Raw genomic sequence first — 23,905 nt, forward strand, 5'->3', positions numbered from 1 at the left:
ATATATATATATACATATACATATATATATATATATATATATATATATGTTTCAGAGAGAGAGAAACATCAATGATGAGAGAGAATCATTGATTGGCTGCCTCCTGCACCCCCACACTGGGGATTAAGCTTGCAACATGTGCATGTACCCTGACTGGGAATTGAACAGTGACCTCCTGGTTCATAAGTTGATGCTCAACTACTGAGCAATGCTGGCTGGGCAAAGCTTCTTTATTTTTTGATCTAATGATATAGATCTACTGCTTCCCTAGTCACCAGGTTCTGTTCGAGTACTATTAGAAATACTAATTCATTTGTTCCTCAAAAGAAATCTATAAAGTGGGCATTGCTATTTGCATTTTAGAGAAGAGAGACCTGAGGCACAAAGAGGTTAAGTAAATTGCCCAGGTTAGCAAGGACAGGAGCAAATGCAGAACCCTGGCTCCTGGACTAGCCCTCTTAACTACACCACTGTTTCTTATCCTCGGCTCCCTTGCTGCTCACTGTTGAGAAGAGTCAGTACAGCTACACATGCAGTGTGTGTAGATGGCGCCAGGCACATGGGGGCACTCAGGAAATTTGAGGCATAAGTCTCTTTTTTAAGTTCAGGCATCAGCACCCTTCTTTATCAGACCTGTCCTTATCCACTGTCCAGCCATCAGGAACCCACTGTGTAGCAGGTATGGGTCCTTAGCGGGTGTCTCCCTTCTCAAGGACAATCATTGGCTATAGGATAGTGAGTGGAGGAATAACACCTCTTTCACAGCAAAGGAGAAGTGCTGCTTTAGTCCTATCTAGTGATGTGTTCATTGTGATTTATGTTCTTTGATATTTTTAATAAAACTTGGAATGATAGTACATTTCTTTCCAGAATAAATGTATAAGTATTTATTGTAAGTTTATATCTTATATCAGAGATCTGATCAGCTGTGGTATTCTGAGTGATTTCCATATGGTATTGAATTTCAAAAATTCTTAAATGACATTAATGTTTCATTTCATATGGATTAAAAATTATTAAGCAATATTGTTAATTTGTAAAATTCTTTAAAGAGGTGATTTCTTATAGCTTCTCTGATGCAAAACTAATTCTGTACTACTTCTTCCAAATGGCAGATGGTCTAGGAAGTGATAAAGGGAAAACACATTTTGGAGCAAGTCAGCAAGAGAGGTCATATAATTTCATTGTAGTCCGTCTTTCATGCAAAGTTGTTTGAGTCTCCCTTGCATTGGAGAGAATAGACTCAGGCAGAGGTGAAGTATGCTGAAACGATGGCCTCCTCTTTTTTTCTCCTCATAAAATTTGACAGCTCAGTTCTGAATAGTGGGGAAAACTGCTTCTTGAGTGTCAAAAGGTCTAGATTAGAGTCTTAGCTCTACAAACTAATAACAAGATAGCAGGTTTAAGAGCACTGATCCACTCATTATAAAGTGAAGAGTCAACACAGAGCTCCCTTTGCTCAGTTTCACAACATATAGTGATGGTTTTAATACTCATGAACTTATTTTAATGTGCCTTGAGAGAAAATGCTAGAATTTGTTCTCAACCCTGTAGTATAAGATTTCCATACTGATTACAATTTTAAGAGAAAAACACCAATGTAAAAAAATACTAAGCCCTAGCCAGTTTGGCTCACTGGATAGAGCGTCTGCCTGGGGACTGAAGAGTCCAGGGTTCGATTCCGGTCAAGGGCATGTACCTTGGTTGCAGGCACATCCCCAGTAGCGAGTGTGCAGGAGGCAGCTGATCAATGATTCTCTCTCATCAATGTTTCTAACTTTCTATCCCTCTCACTTCCTCTCTGTAAAAAATCAATAAAATATATATTAAAAAAATACTAAAAGACCTGTCCAGTATGTCTCAATTGGTTGAGCATTGTCCCATGCAACCAAGAGGTCCCCAGTTAGATTCCTGGTTAGGGCACATGCCCAGGTTGTGGGTTCAATCCCCAGTAGGAGGCGTGCAGGAGGAAGCCAATGGATGTTTCTCTCTCATTGATGTTTCCATCTCTCTCTCCCTTCCTCTCTCTCTAAAGGCAATTAAAATATTTTTATAGAGAAAATACTGAAAGACGTATAGTATGTGATCCTCCAGTACAACAGAAATCTGACAGTGCAAATGCTGAAACTGGATGGTGTCTCAGTTTACGTGCAACCCTCGTACTACATGAGACAAGGATATCACCAGAAACTGAGCTCCTGTACAGTGGTGGCAGCAAATTGAAGTGTGTGTGTGCGTGTGTGTGTCTGTGTGTGTACGTGCCCCATGTGTGCACAGTGGAAGAGAACTCGACTGACCACAGATGCACAGAGGTGGTATAACATACTTTCTTTTTTGTTTTGTTTATATTTGTGTGTTTGTTGTGAGAATTCAGCCTCTGGAACCAAACAGATATATCTGAATTATAATTTGGAGTTCTGATATTGATTAGCTACAGATGCTTACATTTTATTAGATTCAGTTATCTCACCTACTTATTTGGAAAATATATATCTATATATTTTTTCTGTGAATTATAAGTAAGTTAAATGCAAGTAAAGTGCTTTCCAGAGTGATTGCCCTAGAAAGCTTAGAACAGTGTATCTATAAATACTTGCATATACAGAGACCATGAAATTAGATTCGTCTCTAGAGTGAGCCTTTGGGCTGTTACTTTTTTTAATAACATGCAGATGAAGAAAAATTCAAAGAAGTAGCATATTTTATTTTGAGCAATTAGATAATTCTTTCCCCCGTTGAAGAATGGGCTTCATTATATTTGCGGCCCATTCCTATCACAGACTGCTAAAGCTTGCCTCTGGATGATTATTAACATGAAAAGTTCAAAATAATAATTGGAACTAAAATGAATAGAAATCACAGTTCAGGCTCAGATGTGGCAGTGGCTGCTATCAACAGACTGCTTTTATCTTCAGTCCAGTGTCTCTAGTAATTAAGTTTCCTGGAGAAAATAAAGTAACCTTTTTATTTTAATCTGATTGGAATAATAGATATTTTGCCATGAACAATTAAGCTGATGATCTTCTTACATAAATTAATTTTGTGAAGAAAAGATTTTCACAGGGATTTTTAGAAAGGCCTTTTGGTCTACCATATAGGACGAGACACTCTGTCAGTTAAAGACATCTTACAAGTGACTTCCTCTGATGTGTGATTATTTAGAATTAAATTTGTGGAATGAACATTTGTAAGATTCATGTACTTGAGATCCTAACCCCAAATTGCATTTTAAAGCAGGGTTTATCACATTGTAAATGCAAAAACAAAAGACAGAATCAAAACCAGGCTCTTTTATGGTTAATCCATACTAAACCCAGTTTTGTACTTGAGAGGAAAACGTTATGGTAAAGATATAGGCCAACTACTTGAGAAAGAAGTTTTTCAATAAACATTACTACTACTTTTCGGACAGCTAACTGATTTTAATTTAATTTTATTTTTAACTGCTTTATTGATTTTTAGAGAGAGAGAGAGAAAGAAGGAGAGAGAGAGAGAGAGAGAGAGAGAGAGAGAGAGAGAGAGAGAGAGAAACCCACTTATTTATTGATTTACTTATTTATGCATTCATTGGCTAATTCTTGTATGTGCCCTGACTAGGGATCGAACCTGCAACCTTGGTGTATCTGGATGACACTCTAAGCAGTTGAGCTATCAAGCCAGAGCCTGATTTTAATTTTAGAATAAGGTTTTACATTTGCATAGTAATTTCAGCACAAAAAATTATATTTATCTGTGTATATGTATTATACATATTTCATAGTTTGGAGGTCATTTACTATGTTACTTTAGAGCAAGGAATTTCAATTTCCTCTGTTGAAATGAAATGTGCTCAAATATGTAATACTGAATTAAAATTTGAACATCTAAAATGAATACCTGAGAGGTGATTTTTATAATTTTTGATTATACCAGTATAATTTGTAATGATATTTATCAGTAAATAATACCTACATGTGACTATCTTCTAAGTTTCAAAAGGCCTTAATGTTTTTCTTTAAAGTAGCATTCCTGTTTGAGAGGATAAAGCAACCGCTGGTTTATGCTTTTTCTGTCAAGGACCACACAGTAAATAGTTGAGGCATTGCCAGGGAAACAGCCTCTGTAGCTGCTGTTTGTTTTACTCTGTCTTTGGCAATGTGTAAACAAGTGAGCGTGCCTGTAGTCCAGTAAAACTTTATATGGACACTGAAATGTGAATTTTATATAATTTTTGCAAGTAAATTAACATTTTTCTTTTATTTATTTTTAATTATTAAAAACGTGAGAATATTTGTAGTTACCAGGCTGCACCAAAATGGACCGCAGAAGCCTGCCTTTTGGTCTGTAAGCTTTGCTTTGCAGACCTCAGACCAGAGCCTGGGAGCCGTCATCAGCATTTTATTGATTTACTCTCATTCCATTTTTTGAGGCCTTTACCTGCTAGGCTTATCTTCAAGTTACTTCTACCTGTGGACTCTACATTATTCTACCTGGAGCCGACTAACACAAAATCACTTCCCTTGACAGAGCACAGAACTGTAAAGGTCAAAGAAAGCCATTCTGACCCTCATAAACTTCTCTGTCTCTTTGTGTTTCTTAAACTCTTTCCAGATATTTATGTTCAGTGGCCATTCTCTATATGCTCCTTAATTTTCTAATTATTATTCATAAAATAAACACATTAAACAGAAACTTTATTGCCTGTGTAATGGAGAGCTTGATAGGATTTTTGTTTCCCAAGATCTTTATCCTAAGCATCAATGAAATGTGATTGTTAGGGGTGGGAGTTGTTGATTTATTTTTTTTACTTTTTATTTATTTAAATATAACCTATTTCATTATAAAGATACCTTATTGGTAAATGATCAGATAATCCTGGTATTGTTTGCCATGCTTATTAGTGGTCAATTAGCACAAATAACTATAAAAATAGTTAATTTATATCAACTGTACTTTCCATATGTTCTTATTGAGAAAAATTAATACTGCAAAAACAGTTTATAAAAAGAGAGACGTTAGACAAAAGTCATAAATCCATTTTATGATGGTAGAGGCTAGTAAAGCTAACCAGAAAATAAGTTATTAAATTAAAATGATTCATCATTACCTTCCAAACAACTTTATTTACTTCATTCATTTTCCCAAGTACCACAATGGCACATTAATATTATCTCCTTAAATTGGATTACATTATTCCTTACTTGGTTCAATGCAGAATAAAACATGATGTTAAGTAAACATGAAATGTCAATTGTAAGTAGCACTGAATTTTCCTATATTAAGATATAACTAATTTTTACTTATAAAGTTCTAACTGTTGATATTAAATATTGTTTAAACCTGAATCATCTTAAGAAAATAAAGTTACTTTTATTTTGTACTTTACAGGTTCTGGTTTGAACGATGGACAGTGGCACGAGGTTCGTTTCCTTGCTAAGGAAAATTTTGCTATTCTCACCATCGATGGAGATGAGGCATCAGCAGTTCGAACTAACAGTCCTCTTCAAGTTAAAACTGGAGAGAAGTACTTCTTCGGAGGTAAAGGACTGCCATTTTAAAAATCTTTTAACTAATACATTGATAAAAATAGAGTTTCAATGAAGCTTGATTATGAAGTATTTATATTTGATTCAATGGACACAGTAGATATCAGGAAAATCAGTCATATCCCATTGTGTTAAAATAAGTGGCAAATTTGTTTCTTCACGATGAAGGTACTAAATGACATCAGCATATTATTCTAGTCCAATTCGTGTATAAAGCATGAGATTCTGAATCTACTCATTTTCATAATACTGTACTCAAAAGTCCTTGAATTCTGTATTTGTCACCTATTTTGTGTTATTGCCCCAAAACTTGGTGGCTTACACAGCAAGCGTTATCTCACAGTTACTCTAAATGAGGAAGTCAGGGATGGCTTAGCTGGGTTTTCCTGACTCAGGAGGCTCTCTCATGAAGTCATACCCAAGCTATTGGGTGTGGCTACATCATTTGAAGCCTGGATTTGGCTGGATGGTCTGCTTCCAAAAAGGCACACTCACTTGGTTCACAGTCAGTGCTGGTGTTGGCTGGGAGGCCTTAGTTCTCCTTCATGTGGCTCTGATCCTTCAAGAGGCCTCTCCTATAGGTGATTGGACTGAGAGAGAGGGAGCTGGAGAAGGCGGAGAAAGGGAGTAGAAGGAAGGAGCGGGGAAAGGAAAGCCATAGCAAGAGAGAGTTTCCAGGATGTAAGCCAAAGTTTTCTTACAATTCAATCTTGTAAATGGCATCCCAACAGTTTGGTTATATACAGTTTATTAGAAATGAGTCACTAAATCTAACTCACACATGAAGGAAGGGATCACACAAGGACACAGGGGTTACTCAGGCCATCTTAGAGACTGCCTGCACACATCTTAGTTCTTAAGTAATGAAAAAATTAATAAGGAGGAGGATTCTCTTAATGATAAATTTTACTATATGTAAGAGAGTGTTGCAGCATAAACTAAAAAGTTTTCTATGTTGAGGAATGCATCCTGGAAGAAAATGATATTTTTTCATTAATGAAATATGGCGACACCTTTTATTAATGTGCTAGGTTTTTTGTCTAGAGCAATATATCTTTTATTAGATTATTGCCTTTCTCATCTTAAATCATGCAACATGAAATCTAAACAAATACACTACATCATTAGAAAAGGCTTTTGTTTAAACTTTAAAGATATATGTGCACATATATTTGCCTCTAAAATATAGCTATTAATATTCACATATATATTTATCTGCTTATATAAAATAAGTTTCATAGATCATTATATGTATCCATTTTTTTTCTGATTATTAGAATCAGTCTACTTTAGAGCAGCCATCTCATACAGGGGTGGGCAAAAGTAGGTTTATAGTTCATTGTGAGTATGTGAAACAGAGCTTATTTTTATATTATTATTTATCAATCATTGCTATTATTTATTTGTATTACAACTGTAAACCTGCTTTTAACACCCCTGTGTGTCTTGTTCCCAATTGAATCACCAAGGCTCTACAAAAATTCCTGGAATATATGATGAATAAGTAATTGTGAATTAATTAGTAAGTTCTGAAAAATAAGTGAGACAAGCTTTTTATTCCCTGTTCTCTAAAAGAAGAAATAGGAGCCCCAGGAGCTTTACTGACTTGCCACTGAGTTTGTAGCCAGTGCCTGGACTCAAGATCTCTGACTCCTGTACGAGGGAGTGTCTCGCTCTGTGTCATGGTTTGATGATGGGTGACAACTTGGAGCAGAAGTCCTGAGCTAGACCTCTGCATCTGTAATCTTTCATGGCATTTATTGGAAATGAAAACTACTGAAGTTTAAAAAGGCTCATCATAAATAGTTGATGAGTGGATGAAAGTCAGATATCTTATTGATGTGAGAAAAAGCAGCCCAATAGCCCAATAGCCCAACTGGTTTTCCTCCAAAGAGATATTTGATATGATGGGCTTTTGGCCAACAGTTGTTATTGTTGTCATAGAAAATGGATCACTATAGTCCGTTGGAAAGCTGTTGATAATTTCTACCCATCCAAGTGATAGTGGAATATCTTTGGCCATGGATGAGATTGCTGAAGGTCTAAGGCCCATTTTGATCTATTTCCATCTAGATGGGTCAGCAAACAGCTATAACCACACATTTATGGCACAGAGCTTATAGGAGATGAGGGCTGTACAGATTGCCACTTAACCAATTTTGGTTTTCAAACCAAGCAGTCTGTAGCATGTTTCTTCTCTCTTGGGTTGCTGATCTTACATTGAGAAAAGCTGTCAGCAAATGGTCTTGATGCTCCCTTGGTTATATCTTCATTCGCTGAGTCCTCAGGGTGTGTAAAAATTACTAGGGGAACTCCTCACAATTCAAGTTCTCAGGTTCTGCCCCTAGAACATGAAAATGCAAGATGCTGAGAAAGTAAAGAATTCTAAACCTCAAGTGATTCTGACACCACTGGTCTAAGGAAGAGAATTGTAGATGGATCTCAGCCAAGTTGGATGCACATTGTTTTAGATTATTTTTGAAAGACAACATCAACCACTGAAAAGTGAGATAAGTAAGACATAGCTCCTTTTCAAATAGCTTTGGCACCTTGAAACAGTGAAATAAAGTCTGAGTCCAAGGTCTAGTGCACAGGTAGATTTTTGTTAAATGAATAATTGTAGCAAGTTGGCACAGCACTGTTGATGCACGTGCTTCTATAAGCTCAATGAAGTCCTAGCTCTCTGACTTGCTCTACCTTGAATAACATGTTCTCTTTGGGCAGCTGTAGCATAGTTCTGGAAGCAGGATTCAGCTACCCTCAGAGTCGGGCCACAGCAAGCCTCCTAAGTTAGTGGCTGGCACAGGATCAATAAGTGATCCAGACTCTAGAGCAGCGGCTCTCAACCTTTCCAAAGCCGCGACCCTTTAATATAGTTCTTCATGTTGTGGTGACCCCCAATTTCATTGTTACAAATTGAACATAATTAAAGCATAGTGATTAATCACAAAAACAATATGTAATTATACATGTGTTTTCCGATGGTCTTAGGTGACCCCTGTGAAAGGGTCGTTCGACCCCCAAAGGGGTCGCGACCCACAGGTAGAGAACTGCTGCTCTAGAGCCTTCTCCCGGGCTCAGGTCACAGGCCTCCCTGGGGTCATACGTCGTCATCTTACAGGCTGCAGGTGTCTTGAAAAGATGTTTTGCCAAACTACATATCCTCAATACCTTTCATTTCACCACTGAGACCTCTTTTCCAATGTCATCTATCATTTTTGCTGATTATCAAACCACTAATTTCACCAAAGAAAACCCACCCTGGCTTTTAGTGAGCTGCTTAGAGGAAGAGAGCAGAAATCCTGGTTTCTGAAACAATGCTCAGGACCACCTCTGGCACCTGGCTTCCCGATTAGAACACTGGCTGCCTCTGGGCTGTAACTTGAAACACCCACAACCACACAAGTTCATACCGTGTATGCTGAAAATGTTAAAAAAAAAAAAGTCACAGATGTTCTAATGAAAGCATCTTCAGAAACATTAGTATAGGGGGAAGAAATATCGACTTTGTTAAAAAAAAATAAAATAAATGAGCTTTGAATTGTGCACACTTGATTGTGGATCCTGGCTTCACTTTAGTTGATAGATAACTTTAATAATTTGTTCTACTTTCTACATCTATTACAAGGCAGTAGAATCTGCTTTGTGACATTGCACAGCATGACCTGTTAAACCCAGGGCCTGGCCCTAGGGATGCTAAATAATGACTGCCTTTCCAATTTATCTGGAGACTTTAACTCACAGAGAGAACACTTCCCCACCCCCAGGGAAGATTCCAGATTTCACACCCTGTGCTTCTCCAAAGCCTCTCACCAACTTCTCCACTACTCAGAGTGTTTCCTCATTAAACACAAATTGTTTTCCTGCTAGCTGAAAGTTTTACCTAAAGGTCTCCTGCCCTCAAGTACTTGGTGACAGAGGCTAAAACATGTTCCCGCTTTGTTTGTTTTGAATTTAAGTCCTAGTCATGCAGCTGCTTTTGCATGGACTGCCCCGCTGTTTCACACCCCTGTGAGGTTTTATCTCCTGTGCCTGTTCTGCACTAATCCCAGGGAAGATCTTGGTTCTCCTCAGTAACACTCATGATCAGATATTTCAGCACAAAGAGTTTTTTGCCTTGTTCTTTCCTGGGAATAAACAGAAAAAGAAAGTTTAAGGTAGGATATTTCTTCAGCAAAATATAGTTTAGCTGCTTTAACTCTTCCTCTACCTCTACCGCTCACCTGGAATTCCTTTTGTTAACACTTTATTAACTTTAATAGTCAAATAATAATAAAATAATTAATTTATGTATTAACTGCTTGTTTGGTAATAAGCTTTCTGATCCTGGCCTGGGGCCATGGTAATAGGAGAGTGGAAAGATTTTTAAATTTCTAAATTGTCTTAGGATTGGCATTTTTTATTATCCCTGTTGTTTTCATTTAAAAAGAGAAGGGGAGAGGTAAAAAGTCCCAATGCCAGCCAGGCTTATTGAAAGGGAGTTGTAAGGAACACGGTGGGAGGTGGCAGCTCTGAAGAAAGTGCCAATCCTTGCCCAGCCAATCAATGATTCTCTCTCATCATTGATGTTTCTCTCTCCCTCTTCCTTCCTCTCTGAAATCAATAAAGATATATTTAAAAAATTAAAAGATCACATCCCTTTCCAGTTACACATCTAACCTGGTGCAGAGCCCTTTAATCCCACTGAATACAGTTAGTAGTTACATGTACAAGAGGCCAGAGGACTTCTTATCCCCACCTGGACTGTCAGTTTCTGCCACACATGCCTCCCCCAGTAAACATTCGGTAAGAGACACTGATTGTGCTGGTCTAGAACAGCTGATCATATCAAAATCAGGGATAAGATTCCATTATTATGGCAGATATAACTTTTCAGGATCTTGAAGATAAAAATAATTGTTTATTGGATCAGGTTCCATGTTTTATCTGAGTGCAATATATGTATATGACTAAGGGGTAGCAGAGCCAGGGTTTAAGTAATTTCATTTACTAAATATTTACTGAAACGTGGCAATATTATTTGTGCTGAAGCAGTAAACCAATAAGGAAAAAAACAAAACAAAACAAAACAAAACAAAAAACAAACAAACAAAAAAAAAAAAACCTTGCTCTCAGAAGGTTACATTCCAGTAGAGATAACTAACAAATTCACAAATTGAGTCTATTCGGGAGACAGTGAATGAGGGCAGGCGATGGGAAGTTCTTGGGGAAGGGGCTGATAAGGATGGCCATTCAAAATAATGTGGCAGGGAAAGCCCCACTGAAGGTGGGATATGAGCAAAGAGCTCAAGGAGGTGAAGGAACCGATTTGGAGGAGCGAGGGGTAGGGGCAACCCTGGAAGAGGGAAAGGAAGTATAACATGATGTGAAGCTGAGGAGCTTGTGGGGAGTGTGATAATTATTATTATCATGAGGATCAGGGGTCTGGCAAGGCTTTGGGAATGTGCGTAGGCATAGGCGGGACTATGAAGTCTTTGACTAAGTGAGATGGAAAGTCAAGTCCATATCAGCCTGGCATCAGATAGAAGTTCGTCGATGAAAGCACTCAGAATCAGGAAGGTCTTCTAACATGAGGGCTGAGACAGATTTGGAAACCAAGGGGCAGGTGGTAGTAATAGATACCATTTATTGCACATTCACTGTTTGTGGGAAGTTGTATCTATAACTTTTTTTCCCATCGTTATTGAGGTACATTTGATAACTAAAAACTGTATGTATTTTTAAAAAATAAAATAAAATGACCTCTCAAGCCACTGTTTTGAAAAAAGACCACAGTTGAATGAGATGGAGAGGGCAATAGTGACTGTAGCAATAATCCAGGTAAAGAGATGGACTAGGTTGTAGCTGGGTGAGGGCCATATGTGGGGGCTGGGTCGGGGAACGATCAATTCTGAAAGCAATCTTTGGAAGTCAAGCCAGCAGGACTTGCCCACAGTGGGACATGGGCTGTGCTGTAGGAAAAGGAATCAAGAATAACACCAGTCTGCCTGATAAAAAGCCTCGGGCTTTCCCTTCCCACCATTCCACACTTCCTCCTTCCCCTTCTAAACTTTGGGGTCCAGTTGCCAATGTTTCCCTAAAGATTGCTTCCAACCTGTGCATCATAAACTACTGAATGTGTTGTTGTCCATGCAGGAACCTGGCATTCCTCCTCGGAAACTATGAGGATCATGAACCACCTCCCCCCACACACACACACATACACACACACACACATGCACACACACTCTCACTCTCACAGTTTGTTCTTTTTACTGCACCACACATGAGATATATCAGGGTCAAGAGTCTACTGATTTAAAACCATCTCAGGAAAAATAAATTCCAATAAGTCTCCAATTTGGGGATCACACCACCATTCGGAAAGGCAATTGAAGAATTCTGACTCAAAGCATGAAATCAATGGCCTCTTGAAATATTAGTTCACATATAACCTCCTCCAGCTTGAAAGTATGTCCGGATTGTAATCTTTTCCTCTTGGTCTACTTTCCATTTATGGTCCAACTGTACTGAAACTGGAGGGGGTTAAGAAATAAACTATTAATTACCTTTTGAGAAATAAAATGGAAGTTAACCATTACCTATATTTACATAGTGCTTGATATCATTTATCATTATTAAAATAGGTGGGTACCCCATATTCTGTATAATTTGCCTCTCTTTGAAATACTAATTTAGTATTAATGGTAGAGTCACTTTTTCTGACCAACTAACAATTTATTAAATTTTAAAATAACAAATGAGGAAATCACAAGTTAGAGATGACTGTAAATTGTTAATAGTGTATTTGATGTGGATTGGCTAACATTATGTAATCATTGGAATTCATTTTTCTTTTATTGCTTTTGAACCCATCAATTAATTTTTTGTTCATATTGATTTTTATTGTTCCTTTATTATTTCACCCTGGCTCATTATTAAATGTGATTTTTCCCTCCTTTTTTTATTTTTATTTATTTTTTTCGCCAGAGGGGGTTGGTCTTCCCTTACTGTAGTGAGTTAACCTAGTAACTCTTTCTCAATTATTAGTTTCTGAAACAGAATCTGATTGTACATAAACAAATGCATGCTCATTTAAATATTCAGATCAGTATTTGCTATTCTATCCAAATTCTTTCTCCACTTATAAAGAAAATGCAATTTCAAGCTATTTCTTTCCATTACAAGAACACTAACAGGGAGAAATGTTTCTCTTTCAGTCCAATTCCCAAAGAAATTTTGGTTGTTTTAGTTTATTTTCCAATTATGTGCATAAAAGAAAAGGGCAAAGAAGAGGAAGGGAATTGCACAATGAAATTGAACACATTAACCTCATCTGAAAGGAAAGTATTCATTATGTTGTCCCAAATTCCAAGGACCATTTCATATCCCCAATAAATAAAATTTGACTAAAGCTATGATTTTGGTTAATTATCACTAGAATTATTGTGATATTCTATATGCCTTTGCCTTTTTCCTATGACTAGCTTGAATTGGGAATATTTAAACTTAAGAGAGAAGTTTAAGTAGTTTTTCAAATAAAAAAATCATGAAATTATGAAAACTTTGACTTGCAAGAATTGTCTTAACCCTGTGACTATTTATCCCTGCATACTCTGCTTTCATACCTCCTTACATTAATTTTTCTACTTTAAAAACTCTGGACTAAGAACATAATGTTATGAGTGTGGAAATAATACAGATATCCCTACAAAGATGTAAATCAAAATATGATTTCTCTGTGTGCATCTTTTAGGAATTATCTCCCATATCTGAATTGCTCTGAAGTTGAAAAAAAATTGACCAAATTTTAAAATTGACTTGTATGTCTGGTGCAAATGTGTGATATATGTCAAGTTTTTACTTGTAGACCATAACTATTTCTCCTGCTTATTCCATGTAGTTAATTTTATAATGCTTTACCCCAAAAATGAAGCAATTTATACTTTCCCTTTTCATGAGTAATGCTTTAGTTCGATGCTGTAAAGATCAGAGGTTAAGACAATTAGACTTTGGAAAGTATTGGGCACAATAACTCTGAAGGATAATGAGGTTAAAGAGAAGGAGTTGGTCTGACACCTGAGGAGGAAAGAGGGAAGGACAAAGATTGCATAGGACCCCGGATTGTATCTGTGCTGGGATAGTGCTGGTTGGCTGTGGTCCACCAAAATTACCTGTTAGAATCCCATGTCACATAGAAATGGTCTGACTCGAGTTCTCTTGCCATGTTGAGTAATTGACTGGTGCAGGGTGGGGGAATATGGGCTCAACAGGAGGGCATCTGTGGACTCTAAATAGACCAGCCAACTGTGACCCTCAAAGAGGAAAGGAGATGTGACCTGCAGCCCTTCTTGGCCACCAAAAGTTATTGGGAATGATCCAAATAAGAGAAAACAAAAGATCTAGGGAGTTCTTTCTAGCAATTCTTTACAAACCAGAGAAGTTTTTTTGTGGTGGTTGTTTTCTAATAAAATTGGTATTTCTGTTTACATTTCTGATTTGCCTTGGCTGAATGAATAGAGGAAATTATTTTAAAATACTGATTTTTAAAAATTGCTGAAAATTCAAATAATAATATGTGCAGAAACAAAACTGAAATGGAATCCAGTGTCCACAATTGGGCTAATCTGCTGTCGTTTATTTTTGTTTGCCTGTTTTTTTTCCTTTAGATAGTCAATTGTTTCTATGTAAACTTCTCCCTTTGAACTAGGAAGTAAGTTCTTTCTGAGTGTGTGACTCCTTCCTCCCCCCGCCTCCGCCCCCCCTCCCATACCCCCTGGCCATTGTTGAGTTTTTAAAGAAGATGGCAGACTTAAAAATAAGTAAGCAATGGGCGAAGGACCTAAATAGACACTTTTCAAAAGTGGACATTCAGAAAGCCAAGAGACATATGAAAACATGCTCAAAGTCATTAGTCATCCTAGAGATGCAAATCAAAACAATAATGAGGTACCATCTCACACCTGTCAGAATGGCTATCATCAACAAATCAACAAACAACAAGTGCTGGTGAGGATGTGGAGAAAAAGGAACACTCATGCACTGCTGGTGGGAATGTAGACGGGTGCAGCCACTATGGAAGACAGTATGGAGTTTCCTCAAAAAGTTAAAAATGGAACTCCCATTTGACCCAGTGATCCCACTTATAGGAATATATCCCAAGACAACAGAAACACCAATCAGAAGGATGTATGCACCCCTATGTTCATAGAAGCACAATTCACCATAGCTAAGATCTGGAAACAGCCTAAGTGCCCATCAGCAGATGAATGGATTAGAAAACTGTGGTACATCTACATGATGGAATACTATGCTGCTGTAAAAAAGAAGGAATTCTTACCATTTGCAACAGCATGGATGGAACTGGAGAGCATTATGCTAAGTGAAATAAGCCAGTCAATGAAAGAAAAATACCACATGATCTCACTCATTTATGGATAATAAAGACCATTATAACTGATGAACAAAAATAGATACAGAGGCAGAGCAACATCGAACAGACTGTCAAACTACAGCGGGAAGGCCGGGGATGGTTGGGGGGGTGGGTAAGAAATCAATCGAAGGACTTGTATGCATGCATATAAGCATAACCAATAGACACAATACACTGGGGGATAGGGGAGGCCAGGGGAAGGTCAAGGGGAGAGAAAAAAAAAGGAGACATATGTAATACTCTTTGTAATACTTTAAGCTAGCAGTTCTCAACCTGTGGGTCGGGACCCCTTTGGCGGTCGAACGACCCTTTCACAGGGTTCGCCTAAGACCATCCTGCATATCAGATATTTACATTATGATTCATAACAGTAGCAACATTACAGTTATGAAGTAGCAACGAAAATAATTTTATGGTTGGGTCACAACATGAGGAACTATATTTAAAGGGCCAGAAGTTTGAGAACCACTGCTTAAGCAATAAAAAATATTTTTTTTTTTTTAAATAAGCAAGCATTTTTTCAGTCTGATTCATCCACTAATCCAGTGGTTCTCAACCTTGGCTGCACATTAGAATCACCTGGGAATCTTTTTAAAATCCTGAGATCAGGGCCTCATCCTCTGGAAATTCTGTTTCTTTGTTACTAATGTTGTGGCCCCACCCCATAACAGAGAAACAGAATTTCCGGAGGATGAGGCCAAGAAATCAGGATTTAAAAAAAAAAAATTCCCAGGTGATTCTAATGTGCAGCCAAGGTTGAGAACCACTGCACTAATCAAATAGAATCTTTGCTAAAATCTCACTTTTTTAATTAACATTTTGGCAGGAGTTTGCAGCTGGGGGTGGGGGGTGGGGAGCAGGACTGGAGGCTCTGCTTGCCCAGCTCAGTAGCCAGCTATCCCTCAAATAATTAAGAATTATTATCCACTCTCCAAGGAAACTTTATAGTAATTAGGAATTTATAAGTCTCTGGCCTTTAAGGCTCTAAAAAACGATGAATCTCTTGTAGGGAAATTCTGAGTCTTTTTTAGTATAGAGTGGGGAGGAGGATTTGATGTATTAGGACAAAAACTTCCTAGGTGTTCAAGTCAGATGTATTCAGAGTCTGGCCCTAATTTTTTTTTTTTTATCATTTTCACACATTTTCCATCAAAACATTCCTAAGGCTCTCCAATATCTGGCTCTTCTGATCTCCCTTCCCTGCAGTTAAACATAATGAGTGCAGAAAATGCTACAGCACCTCCTCCAGCAACCCTGATCTGTAGGCACAGACAGGTCCTCTAGCTCTGGTTCACAAAATGCCTAAGGTTGGGAAGAGAGGCCTCCTCTGCTTTCTCAAACCCTTACTGGATCAAAGAGTGTGCAGATATGAAATTTGAATGAGGATGTTCTCTGCCAGCGGTGGACCATGTGAAATTCCTACCGGGGAAAATCTAGATGTCTCAGAACATCTCCAATAAAACAAAATCCTTTAATACCATCAGAATTTTTTTCTCTTATTCATGGCTAATGCACAAACTAAGTGATGTGACTCTTGAATTCAATAGGTATACATGGTTTTAGGGTTAATATTTCAAAGAAAAGAATTTATGAAATGTAAAAGGAGAATGGCTCTTAGAATACCTATAGTTAATACTATACGTGGAAATAATGTTTGAGAAAGATCAAAAGGGAAGAGAAATGTCAGTTGGGCTTCAGGGTGGAATTCAGAGTGAGCAGGCTGAATGAAGCAGGGAGGACACTCAGAAGTAGAAGTAATTCTGTTAGTTGCCAGGCTAGTGCAAAAGTTAACCACTGATTCAAAGACCGTTAGGTGGAAATCTGTGTATTTGCTAAGATAATGCATGTTTTTGAACAAGCTCCTATACCTTCATACACATGAGGATTTTCTAGGGCTCCTCTTTAAAAAGAGTATCAGGCTCATCCTTAGTAAAAATTTGACTCAGTAGGTCTGAGGTAGGGTCAATGCATTTTAACCAAGCATCCAGGTGACTTCTTTTCTGTTTGTTTGTTTTTTATGAACTATTTATTGAGATTTACATAGCACAAAATTCACTATTTACAGTGTAGAATTTAGTGGTTTTTAGTATTTTTTGCAGAGATGTGTAACCACCATCACAATCTAATTTTAGGTCATTTTTCTGATTCCAAGTAGAAAGCTCTGGCTCATTAGGAGTCCCTCCACATTCTCCAATAACATCCCCCAGCCCTAGGCAACCCCTAATCTACTTTCTGTCTATAGGTTTGCCAATTCTGGGCATTTTATAAAAATTGAAACACATTATAGGTTTTTTGTTTTGTTTTGTTTTTACTGGCTTCTTCAATTAGCATATTGTTTTTAAGGTCTATTCAGTTGTACCATTAACAGTACTTTATTTCTATCTGTCTGCAAATAATATTCCATTGTATGGATAAACTACATTATATTTATCCATTCATCAATTGGTGGACCTTTGGGTTGTTGTCACTCTTTTACTATTAAGAATAATGCTGCCATGAATATTTGTGTACAATTTTTTTGGCATGCGCATTTGTCCTTCTTTCTCTTGAGTATAAACCTAGGAGTGATAGTCCTGGGTCACATGATAATTCTATATTTAATATCTTAAGGAACTGCTGAACTATTTGCTGGGTGATCTCAACCTTGGTTCCTTCTCCACACTTTGAGAAACACTAATTTAGGCAATAATTTGGGTATCAGGATGCAAAAGGAAAATAAATATTTGTTGGATTCTGATAATAAAAATCCTGGTTTCCAAAAAATGACAACATTAAAAAAATAATAAAGTGCTGGATAATGATGTGAGGTGAATGTCATTAAGTGGAAAGTTAGAAATATGAAAGAAAAAATTAGGGAGAAAACAAAAGGCCTCTAAAATTAAAGAAAGATGCTCTTGTTAGGTGATGATATGGAGAAAGAAAAGTAGGAAGAGTAAAGTGTATCTTAGTAAGACTTACTTATAAAAACAAAGGAAAATTTTTAAAACATGATTGAATTTCAAAAGGGTATCATGGAGAGGATAAGACCTGATTTAAATTAGCTAAAAACAGAACAAGAAACATAAAAGTAAGGGAATGGGAGGGAAATAATAAAATTTGTTAGGTTTATTAAAGTACCAATGGACAAAATAAGAATCTCTTAACATAACACAGCATTTGAATGTATTTTTATTATTAAAGTCGCTAATATCTTTTTCAATTAACAAAACATGTTTTTTGTCCATTGGTTTTGCTTTCTGGAATAAGACATCCACAAACATGATGTCTCTGTTTAATAAAAGAAGCATCCTTATTGTATCAATAATTTCAGAATTTTTAGTTAATCATGCTTCTTTTATTTAAAAAAAAAGTAAGTGCACATTTATATTGCTGGGGAAGTTCATCTCTGAGGATATGTCAATAATATAATAAATAGTAAACATTGACAACAATTAAATGCATTTTCCCATATTTTGATTCTTCAAGTGAGACCAGCCCAGAATCTCATTAGTTATTGCATCCAGCTCAAATCCAATCCTCTGAATGATGGGTAGCCCTTCCTATTAGGTCAAGATTTGGTTCTTTGTGGTCTATCAGTGACCTGATAACTGCAGTACACACTCTTCTTTTGAAGATAAATGCATGAGAATCATACAGCCATCACTGGTCCCTAGCAATTTTCAAATCTTGCTGGGCAGCAAGAGCAAAGGGTCAGAGTATTTTTTTCCAATGCCCCCTGTGATCCAAGTTTCACTCTCTGAGAGGTCCCTCCTAGTGCATTGTTCTACATGGCCTAATCTGGAAAGGTCATTCAGATTGTGCCCTTCTGGTGGGTCCCGTCCTTTCATAGCTGACTCCTGCTAAGGCAGATATGGTTCCTAAAACTGCTTTAGTCATGTGACTTTTGCAGGCCATGTTTGTGGTTTCCTTGGCAATATAATTCCCTCCGAAATATTGTAGTCTTCTATTTTTTTTTAAAGATAGGTCTGTGCCAAAACCGGTTTGGCTCAGTGGATGGAGCGTAGGCCTGTGGACTGAAGGGTCCCAGGTTCGATTCCGGTCAAGGGCATGTACCTGGGTTGTGGGCATATCCCCAGTGGGAGATGTGCGGGAGGCCCCTGATCGATGTTTCTCTCTCATCGATGTTTCTAGCTCTCTATCTCTCTCCCTTCCTCTCTGTAAAGAATCAATAAAATATATTTTAAAAATAAAAAGATAGGTCTGTGGGCAAGTAACCATATGCAAGTATCTGTTTTTGACATGTTTTAAGCTTCCCTATATTCTGCCAGTTCCCAATGGAGGTGTGCCACTCTCATCCTTCCTTTGCCTCCCCCTCCTCCTTTCAACCTTCAGGCTCTGAGAAAGAATGATCTTGTTTAAATTTTTTTTCTTTCATGCATTCATTTTATTTTCATCTATTTAACATTCATAGTAGGTAGTACATGACAGAAATCTGCTGGAGATCATATATTTGCAGCAAATATGGGTTAAATACTAATATAACAAGTCCTAATGAATGAGAAGCTCTGTTCTCTTCCCTAATTTTTCAGTTTTACTCTTACCTGAAGGTAATAAAAGACATCTTGGACTATAACTTCCCTTCCTTTTAAGGCTCTCTCTTGGCATCTATGGCTTATACTTATTATGGTACTTTAACTAAGGATACAATCCTTTTTACTCTTTAAAGCACAAAAATTAGGGCTTCTCCATCAATTCAGATTTCCAATATAAGCAGAGAACACCTTCCATTTCAAACTGTTTTTTGTTGTTGTTGGTTTTTGTGTTTGTTTGTTTATTTGTTTATTTTTTGTTTGTTTTTATCTAAGCCTACAGGCTGGCTAGTTCTAGACTAAGTTCATCACTCTTTTGAAGACTTTGCTGAACGCCAACTTACATCAGCATTTGAGTATTTCCTAATATTAAAAAGTTCAGCTGGCACTTGATTTGCCTTCCAAGGAACAGCCATCAACAGTATGACCACATATTTTGCTACAAATAATGAAAGCCCCAGCATTCTGAGCCTGTAATATCCCATGCATCAGGGCCTAGTGCCTACTACAGGCAATTCCATGAACTTTTTAGGTTCTTTCTTGCATAGCACCCTATTTTTAAATATTACCGAATACGGTACTAGTTTGAATCAGGTTCAACTCTGAGTGACAGACAGAGCAATGGAAAAGTAGAGTTTTCCTTCTGTTGTCCATAAAAGAAGGTAAATGTCAACTCTAAAGGCTATTACCATGGAGGAGAGTCAGGATTCTCTCTTCCATCCTTAGCTACTAGTATTTGCCTTTGAGCCCAAATGGCAGTTTAAACTCCAGATACTCTATCCTAATTCAAGGCAGAAGCTGGGGGAAGAGAATGAGAGTTGTTGTCCCATTTCTTTTAAGGCCACTCCCCTGAAGTCTCATAATCTATATAAAACAACCTCACTGGCTGGAACTCACATGGTCAAAAGGGGGATTGGGTGACTAAGTACCAAGCTCAATGTCAGTATCTATGCAAGAAGGGGAAATAAATATTGTAGGGTAATTAGGAATCTGTGTAACAACTCCCCTATTTAATATTAAGCAGTTAATATCTTCAAATTTGATTATAGTCTGTGCATCCAATTTTACTTTATTAAGATGGCATTCAATATTCTTATTTGCTCCTTGGGCAACTTTTGAAAATCTGTATATGGTTGCTTAACCTAAGAAAATTGAATTTGGGAAATATATTTAAGTGGATTCACTTCCTTTCCAAGTTTTTAATTATCCATCATGCCATCCTAAACCTTTTTATAACAAATAATTTAGAGTGACTAAATTAAATTGTTTTTAAAAAGCATAAAATATTATCTTTCCTGTATTTATATCTCTCTGCCATTTCCAATCTTATCTCTATTCCCCACAAAAACCAGATTCAATACATTTCTTGGTCTTAAATTAAGCGAGAATTTTTATTTGTGCATTCCTTACTAGAAATTACTGAAATTATTGTTATTATTCAAAAGCTTTTCTCTTTAGCTCCGAAGGCAAATGATTGTACCTTTCTGAGTTTATATATGGTAGAACTGCAAGGAAAAGAAGAAATGTGATCATGATGATTTAACCTAGAGAAATGGAAATTTGGAGGCCAGAACAACTACCTTTGGATTCACTAAACTTTCCATAACTTAAAAAGAAGTGAGGTGTCTCAGATGTGCAACTAGACTATAAGCTCCATGAGAGCAGGAAATATCCTTGATTGGCTCATCCCAGTATACGGAGATATATCACAATGCCTGATGTATGGAGGGAGGGTGCTCATTAAACATTTGTTCAATTAATTAATAAGGGTAATTAACTATATCATTAAAACAGTATTCTATAAGAAATTTATATTATTTTATGTGAGGAACATCAGTGTGTATGCTTTGTACATTTTTCTGCACTCTTACTGTTTAAAAAGTGTAAGATACTCCATGCCATATCAGATGTGTGATCCATTCAACCTTATATTTTTATCTCTTACTGTGAAACTTATAGGAAGGCATATTCTCTCCCTAGACACGAACTGTAGAAGTGAAAGATGTGCTCTAGAACTGATGCCGCAGGGGTGAGTTCCTCCTGGGGACTTGAGCTCCAAGCCAATAGTGTTCTTGGCTTCGCACAGGAAAGATTCAGGACAGGAGCCTGACAAGAGATGAAAGTGGAAAAGCAGGTTTTATTGAGCAGAGAGTCTACCATTGAGTGGCAGACTCTCCTCAGGAGAGAAGGAAGAGAAACTCCAACCATCTCGGGAGGCTGAGCTTATATTTGCTCGTAGTTGGTATGGAAAATGACTGGTATGGAGAAATGGAGACTAGGAAAAAATTTGGTGATTAACTTTAACCTTTACAAGGTATATTTTGTGGTCTGTCTTCCCTATGGTATGGGTAAACAATAAGGTATGGGTGAGCAGCTATTAACTAATCTTTGCAGGATTCTTCTTTGTTCCAAAGTCTCCTCCTGGTCGTCTTGCATCTTTGATCAGCAGAGTTCTGTATCAGGCAGCATGTAGCAGGCCCCTGACTTAATTTTGTGTGACTTTAGTTAATTTATATAGTTCTGAGGTCCCTCTCCTATGTTAGAACACCTTTGTTTAAAAATAAATAAATAAAGCAAAGCAAAACAAAAAAAAACCCTCCCTCTAATTTTTTCTTACAAGAATTTCACTAAATATTTCTAAAACTTGTTATATTGTAATATTTACTTTTCCTTAGATAAGTGCATTTTCTAATTTATCATTGTTTTGCAAAGAAAAAATAGTTCTTTGAGGGCAGGGAGAATGGCTTCCCTCTTTACCACTATTTTTCCACTTCTAGTATAATAGGTGCTTAATACAAGCTGTACAAATAAAAAAAAATGTAAGAAAAAATTAATGAATGAGTAAACAATTGACTAACATTAGAATCTCAATAGAAATAATTGCTAATTGTCCTTCTGTTTGTCAGACAAACTATGGGAACCTGCAGGAACCCTAAAGCCCCAAAGCTGACTTGAAGAGTTTTGTCATGTTTTCTCCTTAAAATCAAACATGCTCTAACAGGAATATTCATTCAATTTTCACTATGTTCTAGCAACTACTCTGAACAGTTTACTTAACTTGTTAACCCTCAAGATAGCCCTATCAGGTGACTATTCTTATTGACTGACCCAGGTAGACTTTAAGCTTCAAGTTACATGATTTGCCTGAGGACCCTGAGATCTGAAGAGTGTGCAAGGATTTGAATCCAGACACTAACCTCCTAACCAACATAATGCGTTGTTCACTAGAATGTCTGCATTGAGTTGGCATTTTCTTAATGACTTTCCAAGTAAAATTGTAATTACTGCTTTTAATGCTCCACATAACATCCTTACATTAAAACTGAAATCAATCAAATCAGAATAAAAGGGCTGAGAAGTCAGATTAGCTCTACTTTAGAAACCTCTAAAGACAAGCTGCCCCCAGCTTTATTTCACAGCTGTCTGATGTCCGAAATGAAGAAGGTGAATCACATTTTCTCCTATTGACTTTTCTCATGGTATTTACAGGAATGAGAGTTAAGTATAGATAAGTATTTAAAAATCTGTTCTGTGATTAGTGGGGCTTTAGAAAAAAAAAAAATCTCTTCTCTCCAGAGTTCTTTCCTTGTCTCTGTACGAATACTTGAAAGCTGCCTATCATGCACTCAAATGCCATCCGAAAAGGTTGATACATTAAGCCATTATCAGCCAGCAACACCTTAGCAGGAATTAATTGATCAGAAAGAGAAGGATCTTGAGAGAATTAACCATAAGGAAAACATCAGAGAGTCTAGAAGACCCAAATAAGCTAGAGCTTATGAAAATTATCTAGAGACAGTTTGTAGAAAAAAAACAAGTATGTTAGGACAAAAATATGATGATAATTCAGGTTGAAAATGTGGGCTCATCTTAACAAACAATAAGAAAGAAGCAAGGCAAGGTTACATCACTCATAATTTTCTTCAGTGTTCCTCCCCAGGGAAATGGATTTCAACCTGGAAAAGGAAAATGAGTGTCCGAGAAAGAACACTGGAATCTAAAATCAGTGAAGAAAAGAAGAGCTACAGCTTGTCTATAAGAACAGCTCTTAGCAAAGTATGCAGGTGTGGGCTATAAATTTTAACTCTATGTTAAAATAAAAATTATACAGTCTGTGAACTCAGCAACTAATACAGCCAGGAGTCATGATGAGCATAATTTTTTGAGCCTCCAAACCACCCCGAGTCCATGAAAGCCCAGCTGCTCCAAGTCTACAGCCATATAGATGGTCTCAGGCACAGATGTGAAACCAGCAGGGACTACTGTCAATTGTAAAGTGGGACAGGGACAATTCCTCTGCAATAATTATAAAAATCAATTATTAAACTGATGACTTATCGATATTTAGTAATTAATGAAGCAATCAAGAGTCCCACTATGGAGAAATCACTTCCTGGCATTTTTTATCATTTTTAATAAGAGTGATAGGTTGAAAGATC

The 23,905-nt window shown here is 37.1% G+C and overlaps 1 protein-coding gene across 1 annotated transcript in view; it reads left to right on the forward strand.

Annotated features, from left to right (window-relative positions):
- Window positions 1-23,905, forward strand: part of CNTNAP2 (contactin associated protein 2) — a 1,809,641-nt gene that overhangs the window by 944,340 nt on the left and 841,396 nt on the right. Inside the window, exon 9 of the mRNA XM_081102720.1 lies at window positions 5,368-5,517. Within this exon, the coding sequence (XP_080958846.1) occupies window positions 5,368-5,517 (150 nt within the window). The remainder of the gene's footprint in view (window positions 1-5,367; window positions 5,518-23,905) is intronic.

This window comes from Myotis nattereri (genome assembly GCF_964212035.1).
Source record: "Myotis nattereri genome assembly, chromosome: 11".
NCBI lineage: Eukaryota > Metazoa > Chordata > Mammalia > Chiroptera > Vespertilionidae > Myotis > Myotis nattereri.